This window comes from Mesoplodon bidens (assembly GCF_964165515.1).
Source record: "Mesoplodon bidens genome assembly, chromosome: 8".
Lineage (NCBI taxonomy): Eukaryota > Metazoa > Chordata > Mammalia > Artiodactyla > Ziphiidae > Mesoplodon > Mesoplodon bidens.
The window spans coordinates 14,780,999-14,806,835 of NC_138165.1; the positions used below are offsets into that span (position 1 = coordinate 14,780,999).

Here is a 25,837-nt window from a genome sequence, read left to right on the forward strand (position 1 = left end):
GCTTTTTGATAGAAGCTGGACATGACGTGCTGGGTAAAAGGAAATGAGGCAAACAGGCCTTTAGTGTGACATTTTAAGTTTATCTGGGTAGCAGTTAGACTGTTTTACCATTTGCTGTAGCGGTAGGTGTCAGAAGCTACAATTTCCTCTGGTGTCCTGGTTTCTGTATCCTATTGTAGTCAGGTTTCCCTGGAGACTTCTTATTAAATAAGGTTTTAGCTTACAGTTGTAATTCATTGTATTCCCCTGTTACACAGAAGCCCTACTGGTGGGTCAGCAAGGTGTGGAGGAGGAAAAGCATTTTGTATACTATGATGAGCTACGATTAGCTCTCAGTCTTGTGAGCCTGTGCCCCTGTGCTATGACCCTTACAAGTGCTTCTCAGTTATCTCCTCCCTCCACCCGCTACACAGACACACAGACACACACACACACACTCTCTCTCTCTCTCTGTCTCTTAGGTGACACAGAAAGACTAGAAGGGGCTGGAATTCGGTGTTTCCCTTCCTCCAGGTTCATTAGGCTCTGGTAAAAGTTTCCCTCTACTCAGCCTGGCTAAAAACAGAATTCTCTGGGCATATTACAAAATGGACACTATTCTCTTCCTCGTGCCAGAAACACAAGAGGATTTCTCTCTGATCTTCACTGTGAAAACCTGGTAGTCCTCCTAAAACTCACAAAAGTATGCCCCATCCCTCAAGTCTGGGCCCCCTGGAGTTTTTAACTCAGAGTCTTGTCCACATTGAGCCTCTAGCGACTTGTCAATTATGATCTAAGTTTCCTTAGCTTGGTTCTGGCTCCTGAAGAGGTTTCTGCTGTTGCTCTGGTGTAATGTGATTCTCTATGTCTGCTCGTCTCTCCAATTTTGGGGGCAGCAGTTTGCCCTCTGACCTCAAGTCTGACGGGTCTAAGAAGGACTATTGATTTTCATTTTGTTCAGCTTTTTTCTTGTTCCAAGGATGGGAGTGATGACTTCCAAGCCCCTAACATGCCCAACTGGAAAACCATAAGATCAAAGGTCCAAACAGACCAGAAGAAAAATTAAGTAAAAGAGATCCCATCTATTCCACACAGAGGAGAAGGCAATTTAATGTACATCACAGCATTAACTTTCCTACACAAACTAGTTAAGGAGCAGTTCTTACTTAGAGTTAGTGTAAAAGTCCTTTATTTAGATGACTCAAGAATCCCCTGATGAGTGTAGCTGGTGTGCTGGTGCACTGCCAGCAGACAGCTGCAGTGTCGCTGCTCCTGGGGTGGCCTCAGCTGGAGAGGTCATGCTTGCCCTAGGGACCCACAAGCAAGGACTGAGGAAGGTGGGGGATAGAAGCCTATTGTCTCAGCCCTGCAGGGCTGGCTTTTCTCTCCAGCCAGTTCATCGCCTTTTCCCTTCCTCCCACTGGGCACTCTGCATCTTGGAGGCTCCTTCCCAAAGAAACCAACTGGTGACACTCTGTGAAGTCTATTCTTCCCCCAATTTAAACTTTGCTAATCTTCCCTTGGAAACTCTTAAAGTCATGAGAGAAGAACAAATACAGTATAAAATCAGTCTAAGGTAACAACAAATTCCAAATACTCATTTTTTAAAATGAAAATATTTACTTTCCTAAATATCCTATAAATAAATGTATCTTCTATCCCAGGTTTAGAAACACTGATAATAAACATAATTCAGTTTATGAAAGAATTATGTTTTGGTATGTTTGATGTGATGATTTTTGCTATGCATAAAGAACTTTACCAAAAGAGCCAGGCCATGATTGTTTGAACCTTGACTCCATCAGGACTGCTTTATGCGAGCATATGCTTCCATCAGTTTCTACAGGGTTTTGACTTAAAGCACCAGATCAAGAAATACTTCTCATATCTTATAGCTGTTAGGTTATACTGCAATGTTTTCTTGAGACCTGGGAGTAACTATTCATCCCTGGCATTTGAAGGCCTCCTCAGTGAATTTCTTCCAAGATTTCAGAGTAAAGCCTGAGACCTGGGCTCATTCCCAGGAGGGCTTATTAGCAAACTTTGCCATCTGCATGCAGGCAATGCTGATGCTGTAAAAACGACTGAGATTGCGCAGGGGCCCCTGGTGCTCAGCTCTGAGGCTATGTGGACTTCCGTAGTTGTTTTTAAAAAATAAGTAGTAAGGGCTTCCCTGGTGGCGCAGAGGTTGAGAGTACGCCTGCCGATGCAGGGGACACGGGCTCGTGCCCCGGTCCGGGAGGATGCCGTGTGCCACGGAGCGACTGGGACCGTGAGCCATGGCCGCTGAGCCTGCGCGTCTGGAGCCTGTGCTCCGCAATGGGAGAGGCCACAACAGTGAGAGGCACGCATACCGAAAAAAAAAAAGTAGTAAATATAGTGCTGAGTCATAAATGCTAGAGACATGCCAAGAAGTATATAAAGAAAATGTAGGAAAACTGAACAGTAAATATAGTTTTAATTAATTGTGGTTAGCTCACAAAAGCCATACAATAGGATGTATCAACAGCTGGCTTTTACAGTTATCGACATTGGTGGAAGCTATTTTCCATTCTGGAACTTCCCAGGCATACAAAAAAACACAGAACTTCTGTGACTAAGCAAAAGGGGAATAAAGTGCTTTAATTTATTTTTAATATTAATAATTACATTTTCAAAAACAAATATTTTATATTTAAAGGTATCAATACCATAAATCTATAGCTTATAGTAGGAAATATAAGTGTAAACAGCCTATACACATTCTGCATTATTGATACAGTTTTATATGCATAACCCAATATACTAACCAATAATCTCCAGAGAAAACACATAAAACCCACTTGTCTAGACAGTAGAGAACAGTTTTAAAAACAAACCAAAATAGACTCCCGTTTCGCAGCTGCATGTGGTGGAAATGTATATGTATGAAGATTGAATCTGAGGCATTTATTACACTGAAGATATTTGCTCCATGCCAGCCATGAGTGACAGTGCTAGAGATTCCACTGTGGGAAGAATAAAAATAGGTTAATAAAATAGGTTTACATGTTTGAAAATGGCTAAATAGGCTCTAATAAATGTCTTGAAAACTATTGAGACATTTTCGATTTTTAATTAAAATACTCATTATTTTTAACATATAATAAAGATGATAATCTTCATTTATTAAATACAATTGAGAAAGTATGATTTATTTCTATTCCAGATCAGTTTAGTTTTGAAAACAAAAAAAACCTGGGCATTACACTGAACAAATCACATTTTTCAAAATGTCATAAAATCTGGCCTCAATTCATAACAAAACGCCATGTTCTGAGCCATGAGTGGAATCCCCTTGCGTGACAGTCACCCAGTGCAAAAACGGACAAGTGTGGGCTTCCCTGGTGGCGCAGTGGTTGAGAGTCCGCCTGCCGATGCAGGGGACACGGGTTCGTGCCCCTATCCCGGAAGATCCCACATGCCGCGCAGCGGCTGGGCCCGCGAGCCATGGCCGCGGAGCCTGTGTGTCCGGAGCCTGTGCTCCGCAACGGGAGAGGCCACAGCAGTGAGAGGCCCGCGTACCGCAAAAAAAAAAAAAAAAAAAAAAAAAAAAAAACGGACAAGTGTATCGATGTTTCCTCTAGCACATTTCTAACACAATGTGGTTTTTTTTTTGGCCAAGAGTAAAAATGGGGGAGGCTGAGAGGTGGCAATAGGGGCTTACAACAGTAATTTGTTTTTAAATACTTGTGTAATAAACAAATGCCTCTTCGTTGCAGAAGAGTCACCGACACAGGAATACAGGGATCTAAGTAAGCACTGTGAGATCAGAACTTTCTCTGTTTTCCTGCCTGGCCGGCCCCCAGCTTCTTCACCACTTACGCAGAGCCGTCGGGGAGGGCTGGGGGTCGGGAGGACTGGCTCTGCGTGCGGTCCTCTCGGATTCCAGTCTGCCACGCCAAGAACGGGTTTCTCTATCTTGGCAAAGATTATGAGCCTCTGGCCGGTCACTGCCCCACCTACCTGAACTGTGGGTGCAGCAGGTCAGCACTGAAGGGCTCATCTCATCCCAGAATTTATTTAGACTTCTTTGCATTCACAACTTTCTGATGATATGTTTTTGTTTGTTTATTCTACGTTCACTCGTTACTCTAACAGTATTTTAAAAAATGTTCAGCTACTTTTAATGAGCATATCACAATTTGAACATACAGAAATAGGGAACAAATTAGTCCTGTATAAAAAGCTCTGCAAGAGATACTACTTAGTCCTTTGTGTCTGTAGATTAAATGACTGTCTTCTCCCTATGACTCACCCCACAGACCTCTGTCTGCTTCACAAACTGTCTGTGTACTGAACCATCAGGCCTGCATTTCCTTGTGTAAGAGGCAGCCTTGGGAATTTTAAAATTGCTCAAAAAACAGGGCTTCCCTGGTGGCGCAGTGGTTGAGAGTCCACCTGCCGATGCAGGGGACACGGGTTCGTGCCCTGGTCCGGGAAGATCCCACATGCCACAGAGCGGCTGGGCCCGTGAGCCACGGCTGCTGAGCCTGCGCACCTGGAGCCTGTGCTCCGCAATGGGAGAGGCCACAACAGTGAGAGGCCTGCGTACCACAAAAACAAACAAACAAAAACTAAATACCCCCAACCCCCGCAGACCCTATCTTTTGAAAAAGAATAGTTACAAAGGCTACACATGACAGTGAAGTGTGACTGAAACCTATTCTGCCATCTGCTTTACTTAACGATGGTTTTAGAAATCCATTGGTGTAACACATGATATACTAGAAAGCAAAATCTTCAGTCTCGATGTTTTACATCTGATTCACTCACCCCACTGTAATTTGGTAAAAACTATTCAACTGCTGAGGGACTTTCCAGGTTCGAAGTGGTGAAAAATTCTAATTCTTCATGAGGTCAGTACCAAAACAATAACAGGTAGACTTAGTTACCAGAAAATATAAAAGCAGTAATATTTTAACATAATACTCACAATGGGGAAAGGATCCTCTACAGACAGCTTTGTTTAAAACGGTTACCAGAAACATATGGCAGTTTTTAAAATCAGACTCCATTTTCTCTATAGATTCCATTCTAGGAAAGATAGTAAATTTCAATTTAGGTAAATGCATAAGGAGTTACTAGGTAGGCTATAAAATACCTTTGGAGTAATTTCAAATGTGTTTCAGTTTAATTATGTAGGATCCTAACTCCAAAGATTCTAAAATAAAATATAAAATTTCCTGCCAAACTTTCAAAGAGTCTGAAGGAAAGTGTCATTAGGATACAAAACTGCTGCTTCAGGATGGTAGTGAGTTCTAGAGTGAGGATAACTGGGGATATTCCCTTTTCTACTGTACAGTTCTATACTTTTACTTTCCACAAGCACACCTTCTTTGAAATAAACAGCACATTAAAGATAGAAAACCTTACATTTTAAACTTATTAAAAAACTTGTTATTACGGGAAATAGCAAACACCCATACCCAGCTTCAGTAGTCACCCCCCTGCAGGCAGTCCCACTTATACCCTTAGCCCCATATCTTTAGAAGCAAAGTTGAGACACCATAGCATTTCAGTCATAAATATTTCAGTGTGTACACACTGAAGATAAATACTCCTTTAAAATCATAGCCACCATACCATTTGCTTAAAAATTTCACCTTGCTTTAAAATTTTTTCACTTTCTGCTTTAAATGTGAATCAAGATCAGTTAATTTCCATAAACTGTGATGGTTAATATGCCTCTTAAGTCCTCCTCACCCCCTTGTTGAAGAAACAGTTCAATTTTAGCCAAGTATATGCAGCAGTGTTATTACCTTCTCCTCCACCTGACAGTGACATGGAGGGAGAAGTCTGCTGCACACACTTGAGACAGCAATAATAAAGTAAGACTTCTGTTTCCATCCCTGCAATGAGGAATTTTATCTACCATCTTTCACCCCTGCAGTGAGGAATTTTATCTACCAATGAGGAATTTTTATCTACCATTTAGAGTATTCGGACACAGCCGTATGTTAAGATTTTAGATTAGTGCTATAATGAACTTCCAGCTCCATACTAATCCCAACTAAGTATAAGCTATTATCCCAACGGCCCAGTCAACCAGACTTGCTCTTTTAAATATATTTCAAGGAAGTAATAATAGCAGCATTACATTAATTTTATAAACAAGACGGAACAAACTATTGAGCTGCACATTCAAGGTAACGGTAGAGGATGGTACTCTGGACAGGAAGAAAGAGCTCCTGGGTCCTCTGACTTTCTATGTGATAGGTGTGGATAATAAACACCCTAAAAGTAAAATATACAATCATTCTTTTAGAGCTCTCTAAAATATAATCTTGGACTAGGATCTAGCATGATGTCCAGAATTTGGTTTAAAGTAATCGAGTGAATGGGAGTGGGCGTGGGCAGTAAACACAAAACAGAACTGACTGTCACTGGCATCTGCTGAGGTGGAGTGATGGACCCCGGGGTCTGCTATGCTCCCCGCCCACTTCTGTGTGTGCTTGAAGGCATCCAGTAACAACAATTTAGCAAACCTATACAATAGGAATGTAATTTAAGGGTATTAGCTTGTTCTAATCAAAAGACTTCAGATTTTTCTTGTTTTACCGCTCAGAAAAGAATTGCATAATTCTTGATGTTGCCTAGTTTAGATGAACAAATTCAATTCTTCAATGCTTTCCATAATTGTAAGTGCATGTGATGTGTTGCCAAGAAGAAAAATAGGCTCCCAGAATGAAGCCAGCTAAAAGTGAAACTGAAATGGTCACAGCACAGAGGCCCCACAAGCTGCGTACTTACTGCCACGCCCCCAGGCCAGCCTGCCAACCGTCTGCAAACATGAGGGCCAAGTTCAACACCTTCATGATGGCTTCCTTCACAAAACTGACCTGGAGAGAAAGCCATGGAAGAACATAGGCTCTGTGACCATGTTTGGACACTGACACCAACACTTTCACCTAATTTAAATGAGTCACAGAAAAAGCTCAGTGCAATCACTGCCTTCTAGGTATAAGGAAGGGTACTAGGCTCTGAACAAAATGCACTTGGAATTGGGCCACACGCCTACTGCACCCACAGTACAGGTATATCAGCAGCAGAGTCTGACCAACAGAGCCAGCAAGCTACCATTTCCTGGGACAGCCATTTGAGTTCACCAGTGAAATGGGGCAAGTTATTCCAATGGCTGTAAGATGACTCAATCCCATATACTCACATCAAGCTGGACACATTTCCCGACCAAAGCACTATTATTCCATAACCGCAGATAAAACTATCCTATTGAATCCAAACACAGTGCTGAGTGCAGACTGTCACAATGAAGTTGTCAGCTGTTTCTCTTATATGTAATTTCCAGTCATAAGGCACAAATTTGTAACCTATTTGATCTGGTCCTTCCTTAAAGAATAGTTTGCAGATCAGAAGCTTAATAAGTATAAAATTCTAAAGCAGAGAGACAACTTCCCTTGGTTGGCTTCATTCCTGCCTCAGAGGCCAAGTTCACAGGTGACACCTCACGTACCTTTTCTCTCAGCAGACATCGATCATGGATGGTTGACAAGTATCTATAGTGAATTTTAATCAATTGATCTAAATCCTTGGCTTCTTCGACTTGATGTTGAAACTCCAGCCCTGTACTGTGAAGAATCTTGAAAGAGAAAGATGACAAATTTAATCAATAGACTTTTTTCTTTGAGAACTAATATGCCACACACAAAACCTTACCAACCTCTTCTACATTCTCTTGCACAGGGAGGGAATGCCTCACTCTGGACTAACAGACTGCTCCTATGTGGAGGGGCGAGTATATGAACTGACAGGATGTGCACTGATTTTTTAAAAAACGTCACCAGGTAAATAGAATTTATATGTTTTAATAAATTCCACTGCTTATGTAATGGTCTTTCTTTAAAAGGAACGTAACTGTACTTCAAGTAGAAAACAAAAAACAAATTAAACAAAAACTTAACTACCATGGTAGAGAGTAAATGGTAAACTACCATTTACTCTCAACAACTAAGGGCTTAAGGTTGGCCCTCTGAAGGCCACTAGTGCACGGGAAACAGAGAGCACCTCTGCCACGTGTATCGTGCCTAAAACACAGGCTTCAAAGGCTCACCTCATCCAAATGAAAGTGGGTTCTCAGAACCTATCTACCAGAACGACTACAGGTTTTTTTTAGCAAAACCATTAGAATCCCAAGGAGCACCGTCCTTGAATATCACTGCTACTGTTCAAACTTCTGAACTCCTCCTCAGAAGTACTTCTAGAACTGGTTTTAGTATGTGTAAGAAAAGCAGTTTCATTTACTTCTTATATTTAAGAAATACTTAAGAAATACTTAAAGAAATACTTCTTATATTTAAGAGTTGCTTCTTATATTTAAGAAAAAAGTATATAATCTGGCTGCATTTTCCTCCTTACACCCCATACGAGCCTGACAGATTTGTTTTTAGGCTTCCATTACAGAAAACTGAAGCCATTTTCCAGGGACAGCCCTGTTCCCACTGGTGACATTTAAAGGACTACGTGGCAAGTTCTGACGGCAGGTCCAAAAGAGGAGCTCTGGGTGTGTCATCCCAAGGGGTCGCTAGACAGGAGAGACACAGTGTCTGGATACATGTGCTCTGGCATGTTTTAAAAAACACGTCCCCCTGCTGCCATGTTATTTTATGATCAAGTTTTTAGTATGTGCTATCTTCCCATTTACAGCCTGTAAGTATTTTGTGGGCTTGTTTGTATTTATAAATATATTACAAGTAAATTCTCCATGAACAGATGTATACACGGTGACAGAACTGAGTGGATGGACAGACACGAACCCTGGTCATGATGTAGTTGTGTAGGCTGTTCACAAAGTGCATGAGCTTCACTCTTAAGAGGAACATACGATGAATCTGCTGTCTTACTGGTTCCTTCTGTGGTCCAAAATTAGCCGCTGTGTCTTGTCCACTGAAAAGTCCTTCAACTTGTGGTTTTTCAGAATGACTAGCTAGTTCTGTAAAGGAACGAAGAGGAGAGGGGCTGGGAAGAGCATCCACTCAGACCCCACCTGCACCACCGCACAAAGCAGGACTTGTAATGGGGTGGTCGTCAGCCCTGTAAAGGGCACTCGGCTGGATGCACAGCAGGGACCCCATCCTCCCTATCTGGAAGGTGAAGCAGTTAAAGCTGCTGTATCACCCTGATTATCACTGTCATCAAAAATATAAAAACAAAGCCCCATTAACTTGTCATTAAAACTTTTTCACATAACCTAAGAATTTTTATTCTGGCTAAATTCCTAATTTAGTTCTTGTATTTCAGATTAACTGTACTCATTCAGGGAAGTTAATTCTGATGTCTGTAAAGCTATTGCCATAAATACATATCATTTTGGCACTTGTGTATACATAATAAATGACCTAAGACTACCAACCTTTTTTTCAGTGCTAAAATTAAATTATAATTTATCTGTTGAAAACATATCTTACCACCAAATAGTAAAACATCCAGACTATATTTTGCCCATTTTATTTGCAATAAGAGAAGAAACACCTGATTATAAATTTTTTGACATTCCAAACTTATAACAATGTCCACAGGCCACGGGACCTATGAAAACAAAAACAGAAAATTAGAATAGAAGGTAACCTATTACTCATATGTCTCAATTTGTTTTTTTTTTTGGCTGTGCCGCACAGTCTGTGGGATCTTAGTTCCCCGATCAAGGATCGAACCCGCGCCCCCTACATTGGAAGTGCGGAGTCTCAACCACTGGACCACCGGGGAAGTCCCCTGTATGCCTTAATTTCAATAGAAAATGTTCTCACAGAGTATCAGCACATACCTTATAGCTCAGGGTCAGACCATCTAAGATATGAACAGGGAGTTTCTTCTTAGCTGTGTCAACATTTTCAAAAGATATAGATAGACTAGATAAAGAAATATAAGTTTTAGTTATCTAGCACTTTGTGAGTTATTTAATTTATATATTCCAAAAAGACATTTCATAAAAGCAATGCAGATATTCCATATTTTTCTAAGCATATATTCCAGAATAGAAATCAGGTTTTAGAAATAAAGAAGGGGGGCAAAATTTTAAAATAATGGGTTTAGCTATAAAAAAGAAGATACTTATAGTAAGTTACTTAGGAAAAAAGACAAAGTCAGGGAAGGTTAACTGTATTTGGCAGGTGCCTAGTCCTGGTAGAGTTCAGCGAGAGGCTCAGGAGACGGACCCTCTATTGGGGGTGGCAGGAGAGAGGGTGGGGAGAGAGGGAGAGAGGGAGAGAGGGAGAGAGGGAGAGAGAGAGAGAGAGAGAGAGAGAGAGAGAGAGAGAGAGGGAGGGAGGGAGAGGGAGTGTGTGTGTCTGGTGGCGGGAGAGGCTGTTCTCACCCTGGAGAGCAGGCATATGCAAGTGTGTGGGCAAGAATGGGGTCTGAAAGTGAGAAAGCGGCATGGACATATATACACGACCAAGTGTGAAACCGACAGCTGGTGGGAGGCAGCCGCATAGCACAGGGAGATCAGCTCGGTGCTTTGTGACTACCTAGAGGGGTGGGATAGGGAGGGTGGGAGGGAGGGAGGGTAGGAGGGAAGAGATATGGGGATATATGTATGTGTGTGGCTGATCCGCTTTGTTATGGGGCAGAAACTAACACACCATTGTAAAGCAATTATACTCCAATAAAGATGTTAAAAAAAAAAAAGAACGGGGTCTGCTTCTAAAGCAAAGGTGTCACACATGGCTTCATCCACTCTTTCCCAACTAGTTTGAGCGTGACTCTCAATAGATTGCAGCTACCGTAGGGCATGGAAACATTCCTGAGCCAGGCACTTATTTCCTTCACTCCTCAGAGCAGTTCTGTCACTGGGCTGAGAAAGGACGTGACTCTCCCAGGATACAGAGGCACCTGTGACGATGCCTGGATGCAGCCCACGGAAGGTTAACTGTAAGGCCGAGGCAGGAGTTAGCCTTACAACCAGAGATGTAAGGGGCGGTGTGTGATTTACGAGTTTAGCCAATTCATTCCGTGTCACAGACTAGTCAGAATTTTTTTAGCTCGTACGTCTGTTACACGTGCATCTACTAAGTACTTAGTAGGCACCTACTGAATACCCTGTCAAGTGCTGCACTAAGCAGGTGATAAAAAGCCAATCCCTCCCCCGCTCCAGGGGCTCATAGCCCAGAGCAAACAAAACGTGCAGTCACCCTCCAGTCAGCAAGCCGGCGGGGGGGGGGGGGGCAGAGCTTCGCAGGAGTGCAGACAACTGCTGGCCACGCCCGTGGGAGAGCAGCTACCTCAGGTAACTGGAGGGTGCAGACACGTGAAGGCTCCTGGGGGAGAGAGTACAGCTCTCGGGGAAGCCAGAAATGTCCCAGATCCCTGAAGTGGGAAGTATGGTGGAGAGAGAAGGCGACGTGTCGGTCTCTGTGCACAAGAAGCGAGCTGGGGAGCCAGACACTGAAAAGCTCGCTCAGGAGCAGCTCGGCCCATCTGCTCCGAGGCGCCAAGCAGCCCGAGCGTGCGTGGGGGTGGGGCGGCTAGTGTGCCGTGTGGCCCTGGAGAGACGCCGCCGAGACAGCTGGTTAGCAGGCGGCAGGGAGGTGCTCTCCAGCGAGCGCTGAAGGGCATGGGGAACGTCATCCCGGAGGCAGAACCGAGGGACCAGGGTATGTGGGGGCCGGCAGAGAAGAAGGAGTCTAAGGTGAGCTACGCTGGGCGCTGGGATGAACAGTGGTCCCATCCAGAAGAAACAAAGGGCTGAGAAAACGATGAAGCTCAGTTTTGGACACATGGCATCTGAGGAGAGTCATGAGGCGCTGGTGGTGCAGACACCTGGGCTAAAGGTACTGACCTGCAGGTCACTAGCGGTCGCTGAAGCCAACGACATGGAATGAAGGTGCCCCAGGCAGGAGAGCGAGAAGCTATGCTAAGGGTGGGCGGAGGGCAAGGGGCTCACAGGGAGGATGCAGAATGCACACCAGTGACAAGGGAGGGGTATGGGCAGGGCAGGGGAGCCTGGAACCGAGGAGGAGACTTGTGGGTGCAGACTCAGGGAGCCTGAGAGCACAGACAGGCGCCTAGAACACATGGAAGCCACAGGAGAGGGGGTCCCAATGGGGTGGCTCATTTGTCCTGAGTTAATCTATGAGTGGGAATCTCAATAAAAATATCACCAATGTTTTTGTTTTTGTTTTGGTGGATGGAGCTAGACAAGATGATAAAAAGTACATTTGTTAAAATAAATAAGCAAGAATAGTCAGGAAAACCCTATTAATAAAACAATGTTATTGGCATATGAATAAATGGAACAGTGAAATAGGATGGAAAATTCAGAGAGAGACCCAATGCATATAACTCAAGTGCATATGAAAATTTAATGATAAAGGGGTATCACATAAATGGGGAAAGGTGGATTTTTATTTTAAAGAAATAAGTGATGGCAACCAATTAGTCATTTGGAAAAAAGATAAAACTGGATCTATTTCTCATGTTTTTTAGCTGAATAAATTCCAAATGGATCAACACCTAAATGTAAAAAAATCCATTCAAGAGTTAAAAGAAAACATGGGTGAATTTCTTCATACACTTGGATACAGTAAAACTTTCTTAACTATCACTTAAAATTCAGAAGTAATAAGAAAAAAATAGATACATTATAAAACTAAAAAATATCTTCATGACAAAACAAGAAACTGTTATACCATAAGCAGAACAAAAAGACAAATGCCAAACTGGGAAACCTATAAAAAGATCTTCTAGGGAATTCCCTGGTAGTCCAGTGGTCAGGACTCCGCACTTCCACTGCAGGGGGCATGGGTTTGATCCCTGGTTGGGGAACTAAGATCCCACAAGCCGTGTGGCACAGCCAAAAAAAAAAAAGAGCTTCTAAAAGACCAACAACTTGATACTGACAGAAATAGTGGCAAAAGATACAGAGAGTTCACTTTAAAACAAATGCAAAAATAAGCATATGAAAAGATAACTACCTCACATGGAAAAATGTAAATTAAAACTACATTGAGACATCATTTTGCACCATCAGACTGGCAAAAATCCGTAAGTCTGACAACATATTCTGTTGGTGAGGCTGTGGAGAAACCCTCATTGCTGGTGGGAATTAGAAAAAATATGGCTTTTATGAAGAGGAATTTGGTAACAGCTAGCAGAGTTACACAGGTGTTTACCCTTTTACCTGGCAATCCCATTCTAGAAAAATACTCCAAAGTTACACTGGCAAAAATAAGTGAAATGCACAAGACCAGTCACTGCACACATACATCGCAGAACAGAATCCACGTGTCCACCAGCAGGACACCTGGTTGAATGAACACAATCAGCTGTAAAGTAGTGAGGACAAGCTCTCTAGCCTGCAATGCAGTGGGTGTGGGATGTATTATCTACTTAAGAAAAGTTAAGCAGGTGTTACAGAGGGCACACTGTTTCCTTTTCTGTAACATGTGAGGAGAAAAAGGAATATGTACACATATGGTTTTGGTTCCAAAAAATAAACGCTGGAAGGATAAAATAAAATCTAATAAAAAAGGTTATGAGGAAAGGGAGAAAATGGACAGGAATAGGAACAGAAGCCAGAGCTCCCTAAAAGTAATTTTGTATCAATGATTTTAACTTAAGAAATATATAGCTGCTTTATACAATTAAAAAACAAAATGGAATCAAGAAAAATAAAAATGAGCTGATTCCTAAAAGTAGAAAATAAAACAAATGAACCCAGCCCTATATTAGTGGTATAATCACATTGAGAATTGTTCCAGGTGACCTTGAAATACAGGATTCTGATGACTTGAACGTACAGGAAGAGAATATAGTCACAAGCATGTTTTAAACTCTCAGTGGGGTTGTTGCTACTTTGGAACTATTAAGATTTATTATAGAATAAATATAGTAAATATTTATGTTCATGTGTTAGTAAACACTCAAGGGAACATACAAAAGAAAATCAAACAAGTGAAATCCTGTAGTCTTTAATACATCCTGGAAATATCACTATGAGCTTATGATTCATCCTCCTCTTTCTACATATCTCCCAGCTCCATCCACTGAGAGAGCCCAGAAGTACCGATAATCCAGTACAGACGAACACTCTGGGACACAGACCAAGGGCTTTTAAAGCCACAGGACAGGACCAGTGCCCCTGGAAGAGGTGCAGAGCCTGGGGCAGGAAGTGCACAGGATGAGCCCGGACATCCAGTCCTAAAAGCAAAGATGCTCTCCAAGATTACTAGAGTCAAGTGAAGGAGCTCCGTCTGGGTAAAGATGGGACAGTCGGAGCAAGAAAAAAAGAATAACTGTAATAGATTGAAACATACTAAAAATAACAAAATTCATGAGTTTCTATTGATAGTGAAAGATATAACCTTAACCTCCCCTGGCCCCCCCCTGGGGATTGCTAGGCACTAATCCCTTACTACAAAAAGAATCTAGTGGTTACCCTGCTTTTACTAATCATATAATTGATGAAAATTCTGCTTTTATGGAATCATCAAAGGTAACACATGACATAAATAAAAGGAATTATTTTATCTACTACTAAGTAGTAGACGGTCAGTAACCTGGCATGGCTGTGAGGAAAACAATGTCCTAAGTGGCATGTAATAGATGTTATTATCATTATTGCTTTTCAAGGGCCACCCACTGAGGGAGCCAAGAAAGGTAGCCAAGCAAGGACACGGAACAGGAAAAAGGACCAACAAGCAGGGTGGAAAATGAGCCTCTGTTATACGAAGATTTAACGGCACCAACCCACAGACCTGGCCCAGCTGCTCAGCAGGCACACTGACGGGGGGAGGAGGGACAGGGAGTTCCCTAGCTGGGGATAAACCAGTACAGCAGCCTGGGAACAGGCAACCCTGTCTGTGAAAAGTGGTGGAGCCTATTTCCCCTCTAAGTGGGCTGGCCTGACTTGGCCCGTGGTGGAGGTAAGGCTCTGTGAGGTGAGGCCTGCAGCTCAGGCCTTGGCCAGGGCCGAGGGCTCGGCCGTCCCTCTCTCAGAACACCGCCTGTGACACCACAGTGAAGGCCGGTGCAGCCGGCTGGAGCGCAAGGCGTGGGGCGGGAAGGCGGCCCGTATGGACTCCAGCCACGAGAGCACGGCCATGAGACCCTGGAGGCCGCACGGTGCCGTCTCGCGTCTCCTCTCTGTCCGTGGGCAAGTCGCTGCTGTCTCAGCGTTTTGTTTTCCTCAAAATACTTATGTGGCTGTGTCGGGTCTTAGTCGTAGCACGTGGGATCTTTGCTGTGGCACGTGGGATCTTTTTCGTGACGGCATATGAACTCTTAGTTGCGGCATGTGGGATCTAGTTCCCTGACCAGGGATTGAACCCGGGCTCCCTGCACTGGGAGCCCCGGAGTCTTACCCACTGGACCACCAGGGAAGTCTCTGCCTCCGTTTTCTAATGTGTAAAGTAACAGTAAAACTCATAGGGGTTGGTGTGAGGATTAAATAAGACAACATATAAAAGAGAAGAGTTCGTGACACATGGATTATCTTATAATATTTAAAATAAAAGGTCCTCCCGTATCTTACCGTGAACTGTCTTCAGGATAACGCTGTCCTACTGCTTCCTGAAGCTGAACATTAAGAAAAGACACATTCTGCCACGTTTCCTTTTCTCTTATTTTATCAAAAATTGACGTGTAGAAGTCATACATGGTATCTCCCCCTTCCATTAAGAAGAAATTCCTCATGGCCTGCAAGTACTCAACCAACCTGAATGAAGACAAAATAAGTGACAGAAAGATCTTAGGCTCATAAGATAGGATTCTAGATCAGGATCAGGTATTGTACACCATCATTTTTCATGAAACGGGTTTACACTGTACATTTACTAAAATTAGTAATACTAATACATCTTAAAGATTTTCAAAAATAATAAAAACAGCATATGGTTTACTTTTAATAATCAGAAAGAAGTTATTTTTATATAACATTGAAGAAAATTTGGCAAAGTCACAAAAGCGTAATAAAAAAATTTAATCCAAATCTACTATTCATGATGAATTTCCACTGTTAATATTTAGGGTATTTCTTCCCAGTCTTTTTTTCCATGCATTAAAAAAAATAGTTCCTACCATATTATATATCCTATTTTTTAAGATTTAAGAAACTTTACATTATTTAAAACTCTGTATAAACATAATTTGTATGAACTTTACAAAGTTCATACATGGAAATGAATATATTTTAATATGGATATGAGTATTTATGGATATGCCACAATTTAAAGAACTAGTCATCCATTACTAAGTAATATCATGTTTTTTTTCTGAAAGCAAACTTCGTGACAAGCATTTTTGTGTAACAAGCTTTTTCTGTATTTCACTTGGGATAAATTCTCAGAAACAAATTTCACAATAAAGTTAAGAAAACACTGATGGTCTACTGATCCTCTCGAAAGAAAATTGTTTATTGCAGATCCATTCCCTAGTCTAATAAAAATTAGCTTGAAATCTAGGTTTAAAAATAACTTCAGCTACTCTTTTTTTTTTTTTTTTTTTTGCTGTACGCGGGCCTCTCACTGCTGTGGCCTCTCCCGTTGCGGAGCACAGGCTCCGGACACACAGGCTCCGCAGCCATGGCTCGCGGGCCCAGCCGCTCCGCGGCATGTGGGATCCTCTCGGACCGGGGCACGAACCCGTGTCCCCTGCATCGGCAGGCGGATTCTCAACCACTGCGCCACCAGGGAAGCCCCAGCTACTCTTAAAGTACAATAAACTGACTACCTCCCAAATGAAACCACTCCTCATACCTGTAATCTTTTTTTAGAGTTCGCATGAGGTTTCCACAGCAATCTAGGTACTGCTTGTCAATATGAGGATAGAGGCAAGATCTCAGCGTTAATTCAAAAGTCTGGCAAGTCACAGATTCTGACGATCTATCCACACATATGTCTCCACCAGCAAACTTCTCGTGAAAGTCACTCTGTTCCAAATACAACCTTTAATATAAACATATGAATAAGAGTTGCTGTCAACTGAATTCTCTTTTTAAAAAAAGACATCAATTCTTTTTTCTCTTTTAATGGAGGTACAGTTGATTCACAGTATTATATAAGATTCAGGTGTGCAACATAGTGATTCACAATTTTTAAAGGTTATACTCTATAGTTATTATAAAATATTGGCATATTCCCTGTGCTGTACAATATATCCTTGTAGCTTATTTATTTTGTACATAGTAATTTGTACCTCTTAATTCCTCACCCCATCCTGCCCCTCTCCCTTCCCTCTCCCCACTGGTAAACCAATATTTTGTTCTTTATATCTGTTAGTCTGTTTCTTTTTTGTCATATTCACCAGTTTGTTGTATTTTTTATTTTTAAAATAAATGAATTTATTTATTTTTTGGCTGCGTTGGGTCTTCGTTGCTGCGCGCGGGCTTTCTCTAGTTGTGGCAAGCGGGCACCATTCTTCATTGCGGTGCACAGGCTTCTCATTGTGGTGGCTTCTCTTGTTGCGGAGCATGGGCTCTAGGCACGTGGGCTTCAGTAGCTATGGCACGTGGGCTCAGTAGTTGTGGTTCACAGGCTCTAGAGTGCAGGCTCAGTAGTTGTGGCACACAGGGGCTTAGCTGCTCCACAGCATGTGGGATCTTCCTGGACCAGGGATTGAACCCATGTCCCCTGCATTGGCAGGCGGATTCTTAACCACTGACCCACCCGGGAAGCCCTGTATTTTTTAGATTCTAAGAAGAACTTCATTCTTTTTAATGACTGAGTAGTATTCCACTGTATACATATACGCCACATGTTCTTTATTAATTCATCTCAACAGAATTCTCTTAAATCAAAACTCTGGAGTCCCATATTTACCTTTAGTCGTAAAATTACCAACTATTATAGAAATAGAAATCTTTTTCCTCAAAGTATTCTTTGTGTGAAGCAGTCCTTCACAGAGTTGCTTCTGCCTATAAGATTAAGTACTGAGGAGGTCTTTCTAGCCATCAGGGTTGCAAGTAGTGACTGACGGCCATCAGACAATGAACAGGGTATTGTGTGGGTATTAATAACTTATTTCATTGGGGCAATTACCTAAAAGCCCCTAAGGGCCAAGATACATCGGGAGGGTCTGACTCAACATGTCCCAGGACCCCCAACTTCCATGAGCGTCTTCTGCATGAGGGACAGCACTGCCCATGGGCCTAGGGCACATGACAATCTGTGGACTTTCACAAATAATAAGGAGGCTAAATTATGTACCTGAAATAAGTGAACACAATATATTCTTATATTTCATTCATTAGAAAGGAGAGGCTACAAAGGTTTCTATTTTTAAGGCTGGAAAGCCCTACCTGGCAGAGATAAACAGTTACTAAATATTGCAGCACGGATTCTGCCATTTCAAACACTGAAAATCCTGCAGGTGTGTATCACCTTGCAAAATTAATTGCCAGCAGCGGATCATGAACATCATCCAGTTCAAGATGCCTCTCGGCAATGGACTGCATCTTAATGAGGGTCTCTCTGGTGGCCTGCTGCTCAGTGAGGGCCTGTGCAGTGGAGTCTTCTCCGTGTCGAAGACGAGACTGCACAGACTCCAGAAACAGCGTATACAGACTTTTTCTTTCTGCATCTGAAACATAAAGAAATGTGTAAGGTGACTTATGTTCTAGTAAATAACTAACATTAAGAAATATTAAGAAAAAAAAAGAAATATTAAGTAAACTTATCTAAATATATTATAGCCTGGTATTTTTCCTTTGGCCTATGAAGGTCTATCCCTGTTTTGTTACCCTTACAGTATAGTACCCTTAGTACAACTAAACATTTTTATACCCTCTGTTAGACAATTGCAAAGTTCATGGTTAAACATTCAAAGTATAAGCTAGTTTTTTTCTGAACAGAGTAACAGCTTAAGCAGGATGCCTGAAAGTAAAGTTACCATTATACTAGATAGCACTATGATAACACTAATAGGAATCATAATTACACTGGGAAAAATACTTTCAACAGTGGCCCTGGAAAGTTCTTTATGTTTTATTATTCAGTTAAAAAGGAAACATTCCACAAAGTGAAAATATTACTTAAGGTAGATATGATAATTTAAACGAATTAACATAACATTAAGATGATTCACAAACGAAACAACTAAGGTCACATCTATACCTCTCAAAGCCTTTTTAGTCAGTTGATAAAACCTTAAGTATACTGCTTAAATTACATCCCAAAAGACCAGAAATTATATCAAGATTTTCTCAAAATCTATGATCAAGTCTGAACCGCTCACCAACAAATTCCTATCTGCCAGAGTTCATGTCCTCAGGTGCCAAATGCTGCTCTGCATTAAGAAATACCAGAGAATTATTGTTAAAGGACCAGTGCTAAGGCATCAAGAATAAGTAAAATGTATGTGGAACGTATTATCACTGCCTTTCAAACACTGTGATAAAAGTTTCCAACGAGGACAATCTTTTTTCAGTCAGGAGCAGCATGATCTATCAATCTGATCATGGTGGTCACTTCCATGAAAATAAAAGGCTTTGATAATTTTCAAACTGCAAAATAATGACGTATCTCAGAACGGCAAGCGTGAAGATGGAGCAGCTGCTCGACCACTAAGGGGTTACCTCTGGCTGTGGCTTGGCACGTGGTGCTCTCCATGCATTGCAGGTTCTTCAGCAGCTGCATTGACTTGCCAGCCATTATGATCTGCTTGAGGACGGGTTTCAGGAAGGACACCATGGTGTGCTGCCTGCTAGAGGGCCCTTGATCACTGCCAGAACTCGCACTAGCGTTATCACTCATTTTTTCTTCGTTTTCTGTCTTTTCCGATACACTGTATAGCGTGTAAGTTGCATACCAAAAGTCTCTGTGATTTACCGGAACATTCTTGTTTCTATAGGGATTCAAAAGAATTTTAAACTTTAACTTCTCTTCCTTAAAAACAACAGTATATCTATTCTAGCTTAGGCATGTTGTCCAAACATTCCAAAACACAGTAATATCAATTATTAGTAAAACAATGCAACCTTTAGGTAAAATGGGACAGATGTTTTACCTGACTTCAGCTTAACACAGAAAAGTGGACAAATACTCTGAATGGCATAGGTAAAATCTAACTATGCAGAAAGTTGCCTGTAATTTTATTAATTTGGTTCCCTTTAAAGGTAGACTAAAAGTTTACCCATTCCTCTGAAAGTAAACTCCAGAATTCCACATCTTTTTTCCCACAATTATTTCCACTGGACTATTTTAACAATGAAACAAGGTGTACTCATCACCCCCTAAGGATAGTCAGAATCCCGTTTTTACAAAAATCCTCATGTGCAACAGAAGAAACAAGACATAATGAGACCCAAAATTCAGCTAAAGAAAGGCCAGTTCTTTATATGAGCACTGTGTAAACAGGGTTACCTTTCTGTAGCTCTAAGAAGGTTACTCTCCCTGATGAGTTAAACAGATAGCTATCAATAAAAGCATGTATCTAGGGACTTCGCTGGTGGCGCAGTGGTTAAGAATCTGCCTGCCAATGCAGGGGACACGGGTTCGAGCCCTGGTCTGGGAAGATCCCACATGCTCTGGAGCAACTAAGCCCATGCACCACAACTACTGAGCCTGTGCTCTAGAGCCCGCAAGCCACAACTACTGAAGCCCGAATGCCTAGAGCCCGTGCTCTGCAACAAGAGAAGCCGACGCAATGAGAAGTCCGCGCACTGCAACGAAGAGTAGGCCCCGCTCGTCACAACTAGAGAAAGCTCGCACGCAGCAACAAAGACCCAACGCAGCCAAAAATTAAATAAATAAATAAATAAATAAATAAATAAATAAATAAATAAATAAATACAAACAAAAAACATGTATCTGTACAGAGTGCAGAACTTAAGACTGAGTTAAGAGAGTGCAAATAGTTCTACATTGCAGTTTCGATGATTCTGTTTGGAAAAATCCATTAAGTGAAGGGGAATCATCATGAATCGATTTTATGATGATCAAGATTTTCCTTAATTGTTTTATTAAATATTATACTAAAAAGGCAAAAAGAGCAGCTAATTAGGAGAAATAAAATATGTCAGAGGCATATTCTGTAATATTTTCACACCTTTTGTCTCATAGATAATTTATTCCCATTGGTTCCCATTAATGAAGCCATCTGACATCACCTAAGTCATTTTAAGGGACTCAGGATGCCTTTCACCATACCAGCCAGCCATAAACACACCATCACTCAAAAATATAATTTGCTAATAAGCAAAGCTGTGATTGACATAAAACTTGGAAAAATATTTTTGCACTGGTACCTGATGCCTTCTATAAAAATGCAAGAGAACTTGCCTATGGATCAGGTGAAGCTAACAGAAGTGTACGATCTCCACATGGGAGAAGAGAGGTAAAGCCAGCTCCTGGTGTGCCTCCCTCACCTCTGGATGATGAACTCCCGGGCACAGTCGCACAGGTGCCCATGCACGATCCACTCATCCACAGTCTGCAGGTAGGGCCGCACGGTCTCCACCCAGAGCGAGAACAGCAAGGAGACCTGAGGAGACAGCGCAGCTCGCACAGCCATTCTCAGAACTCCCTCGTCTCTGGATAAAGTGAGGTTCGAGAGTTTCTGAAGCACCTTTTAAAAAGTGATCCAATTTCTATGTCTTTTGAAACAAAGTAAGACATTAAAAATCCAAACCATATGCTATAAAATCCTTATGAAAAACCTCACCTAAATATGAGAAGACCATATTGTCCATAGCAGGACCCTCTTAGGAGTGAACGTTACCCAGGGACAACAGGTCTAAATTGGACAGTCCAAACTGGGATATGGTTATCCTATCCAAATAGTGCTATTAGCAAAATGTCCATTAACAACAAGGAAGTGATTCTCTTCTACTATAGTTCCTAATAAAAAGAAATTACAGAGCTGAAAGAAATCAACTTTTTTTTTTTTTTTTTTTTTTTCCGGTACGCAGGCCTCTCACTGTTGTGGCCTTTCCCGTCGCGGAGCACAGGCTCCGGACGCACAGGCTCAGCGGCCATGGCCCACGGGCCCAGCCGCTCCGTGGCATGTGGGATCCTCCCGGACCGGGGCACGAACCCGTGTCCCCCGCATCGGCGGCAGACTCACAACCACTGCGCCACCAGGGAAGCCCAGAAATCAACTTTTTATTGAAATGCAGTATCAAAATGGTGAGGAAAAAGAGTCACACCAACAAACTAGGCAAAACACCTAAATTATGTACCCAAAGAAACATGCAGCTTTCTAGATTAAAGTCTAGATTTGTATTTTTAAAAATTATGGTAGGGCTTCCCTGGTGGCACAGTGGTTGAGAGTCCGCCTGCCAATGCAGGGGACACGGGTTCGTGCCCCGGTCCGGGAAGATCCCACATGCCGCGGAGCAGCTGGGCCCGTGAGCTATGGCCACTGAGCCTGCGTGTCCAGAGCCTGTGCTCCGCAACGGGAGAGGCCACAACAGTGAGAGGCCCGCGTACCGCAAAAAAAAAAAAAAAAAAAAAAAAAAAAAAAAATTATGGTAAAAAAATACATAATATAAACTATACTGTCTTTACCATTTTAAAGTGTACAGTTTGGTAGTGTTAAATGTATTCATACTGTTATGAAAACAGACCTCCTAAACCTTTTTCAGGCTACAACACTGAAACTCTGTACCCATTAACTATCCCATTTTCTCCTCTCCCCCGGTCCCTGGTCACCACCATTCTCTTCTCTGTTTCTATGAATTTGACTACTCTAGATACCTCATATAGTAGAACTTTATTTTTATTTCAGAGTTATTACAAATACCTATAACAATCAGCAATAGGTATTTCCCACATCTTGCTTTTCTGTCTTGTTTTATTCTCGCCACGTCCGTCTGGGGACCTTGGCAATGACAGAGGAGAAGCTAGCGCCCTGCAGCCTCCAACGCAGAACCTAATTTGAAAACTCACAACAACTGTCTGACACACTGTGTTTACAGATACCTATGACAGGCTATCGACCACTCCTATGGCTGAGCAGAATGAGTCACACACGGTGAACCAGACAAGAATCCCCACATACAGTTTGCTCAGAGGCTTCTCCAACATTGTCATATTCAAGGATGGCTTTGTACAGGGTGTTGAGCAGGTGAGATGCTCGAACGACATTTCGGGTGTCAGGTGGAACTTCTGCTACTCCAGTACTAAAGACTTTGTGCAGAACCTTGAGTTGAGCCAATCGAGGTGACAAGTTGTCCACCACTCTTGCAAGAGTTATTGTAGTATCTGCAAATGTCAAGAAATCAAACTCATTAAGCAAGGAAAAATACCTGCATTCAAAATGTGATATAAATGCTAACCTACTTATGGAAAGGCATGGCAAACCGGAGGATGGCAGGTTTTAATCCCATGTTACAAGGAACTGATTTCCCCCAAAAAAAGCACCCCCTAAAGAAGGAAAAGACAACTCAGCAGAAAAATAATGAATAAAGGAAGTGACAATTCATGGAAAAGGAAATTCAAGCAGTTCTTAAACATACAGAGGGATACTCAACCTCACTTATGGAAAAAGAATGCAGAACACAACTACTCTGGGCGAATACAAAACAGACTACAAGGGGCTCCTGTTTTAGTGAGGAGAGGCGGAGAGGGTGACTACGAAAGGCAACAAGAGCACGTCCCTTCGTCAGGATGGCACAGCTCTGAACCCTAAATATGGAGGCGGTCATACAGGTCTACACATGTGATAAAATGTAAAAGAACGGCAGAAAGATACTGCTTACCTCCTCGCAAAAAAACAAGGCCCTGCAAAACTGGTTAAACCCATGTCAGACCTGCAGACTAGTTAATGTACTGTGCCAGTGTCAATTTCCTAGTTTTGATAACGTACTACAGGTGTCAACACTGGAGGACGCCGGGTGATGGGAACACGGGACCTCAATGTACTATTTTTTGCATTAGTTGTAAATAAAAGTTAAGGGGGAAAACCTGCACTGGGTTACCATTTTCACCTGTCATACTGGTGAAGACCCAAAAGTTTGATAACACACGGCTGGCAAGACTGGGAACAAACGGGTACTCGTATATATTGCTGGCAAGGGTGTAAAGTTATTTATCTGTACCTCCGTGGAGAACAATGTGGCAGTATCTACTAAAATCACATATGCCATCACATACCCTTTGACTTAGCAATTCCACTCTTAAGAATTTGTGCTATAGGTAACTTGGTGCACATACGTACAATTACTTATATGTAAGTGGTTATCCCTGCAGCACTGTTGCCAACAGGAAAAGATCAGGTACAGCCCAAATGTCCATCAAAAGGGGACTGGTCTATGATACATCCATAAAATAAAATGCTCAATATGTAAAAAAGAATGAGGAGGCTCTTTAAATACTTGCCCCATATAATCCTCAAAATTTAAATTAGAAAGCAATTTGAAGAGAGCAGTTAAAAGACTACCAGGCATGTGTATATGAATATATGTTGCTTGCATATGTCTAAATTATTTCTGGAAGGATGCACAAGAAATAGATCAGATGGTTTTCTCTGGGCTGGGGAACTAATGCAGGAGGAAAAAATTTCACTGTAAATCTTTTTATACTGTTTGGATTTTTAGAGATATGAATGGCTTAAAAATACAAATTTAAAATAATTTTAAAAATTGAGTGTATTCAGGAGAATTACTTATTTGCCATGTAATTTTCAAATCTTATATCTTTCTATACTGTTTGGATTTTTAGAGATACGAATGGCTTAAAAATATAAATTTAAAATAATTTTTAAAAATGAGTGTATTCCGGAGAATTATTTATTTGCCATGTAATTTTCAAATCTTATATCAATTATTAACCTAAATGGCATTCAAAATATGAGTTATGTGTGTTATGAGCAAAAGGGAAGAATATTTAAATACCATTATTGATGATGCACTTCTCAATTTCTGTAAGTTCCTCTTTGAAACTAATGAAGTATTTGTACAGGGCCCACATGAAAGCCTGGTATGTTCTAAAAGGCGCTTCTGTCGACTTCTTAGGAACGGAACCATTTCCAGGTAACATGCTTTCAGAGCTGTGCCCCATGATTTCATCAATAAACTCCTGGAGTCGAAACACAACCTGGCCATATGCTGCTATTTGTTCTAGCACTGATCGTAAACAGCTCTACAACAGAAGCAAACCAGAATGATTTACAGTCAGTCTTCTGTAGGCATTCTAATTCATATCCCCCTCACTGTAAAATATTTCTTTTGTGACTTTTTTAAACAGTATGCTTAGTAAAAGACAAAGTAATAAAATGAGTATTTAGTTTTACATTCAGAGGAAACAGTGTAAGCATTAATTTTTATAAACTATAGAACTGTGGCTTACACTTTTTAAAAACACATAAATATAAGGTAAATGTACTGTAGGCAGAAAAATTACAGTAGACAGCTTTCCCAATAAAGAATGACAGAAAATACAAATCAAAGCTAAATATAAACACCACAAACAATATAAAAGAATTCTCTCAGCACTATAAAAATACAAACTTAATTTTGCCTTTTGGACTTAAATATATTTAATGGTTAATTTTAATATTGCAAAATGTTCTAAAGTTACATAACCATGATTTACATAAATCTTATTATTTAATTTTAATGACAATAAATACAAATCACTTACATGTGTCAAATGAGTTACTATGATGTTGTTCCTCACAGTTACCTTTCCATCTATCAGCTGAAATATAAAGAGCTTTTTTACCCCTGAAAGTAACCTGAAATAAAAAGATGAATGTACTTTAAGTTTAGAAAAATATTCACTACAGTAATGCCTAAGAAATTTAAATAAAAGAGTCAGAAGGGGAGGGTAAGGGAGGACAAAGAGGTCAGATCATAAGAAAATAGAAGACATCAGTCTTTTTATCTGATGACTTTAAGATTGATTATTTCTTTTAAAAAGTACAAAACAGTATTGTCAAAACATTTCCT

The 25,837-nt window shown here is 41.3% G+C and overlaps 1 protein-coding gene across 2 annotated transcripts in view; it reads right to left on the reverse strand.

Moving 5' to 3' along the window:
• Positions 1-2,591: 2,591 nt before the first annotated feature.
• Positions 2,592-25,837, reverse strand: part of TUBGCP5 (tubulin gamma complex component 5) — a 56,176-nt gene continuing 32,930 nt past the window's right edge. For both annotated transcript variants that reach the window (XM_081243216.1, XM_081243217.1), the window contains 15 exons: positions 25,530-25,623; positions 24,782-25,028; positions 22,948-23,150; positions 21,314-21,429; positions 19,523-19,791; positions 18,330-18,528; positions 16,707-16,895; positions 15,485-15,667; positions 9,779-9,863; positions 9,423-9,543; positions 8,772-8,947; positions 7,472-7,597; positions 6,751-6,839; positions 4,934-5,034; positions 2,592-2,966 (listed from right to left, as the gene is read on the reverse strand). In XM_081243216.1, coding sequence (XP_081099342.1) covers positions 2,911-2,966; positions 4,934-5,034; positions 6,751-6,839; positions 7,472-7,597; positions 8,772-8,947; positions 9,423-9,543; positions 9,779-9,863; positions 15,485-15,667; positions 16,707-16,895; positions 18,330-18,528; positions 19,523-19,791; positions 21,314-21,429; positions 22,948-23,150; positions 24,782-25,028; positions 25,530-25,623 — 2,254 coding nt within the window. In that variant the 3' untranslated portion in view covers positions 2,592-2,910. The remainder of the gene's footprint in view (positions 2,967-4,933; positions 5,035-6,750; positions 6,840-7,471; positions 7,598-8,771; positions 8,948-9,422; positions 9,544-9,778; positions 9,864-15,484; positions 15,668-16,706; positions 16,896-18,329; positions 18,529-19,522; positions 19,792-21,313; positions 21,430-22,947; positions 23,151-24,781; positions 25,029-25,529; positions 25,624-25,837) is intronic.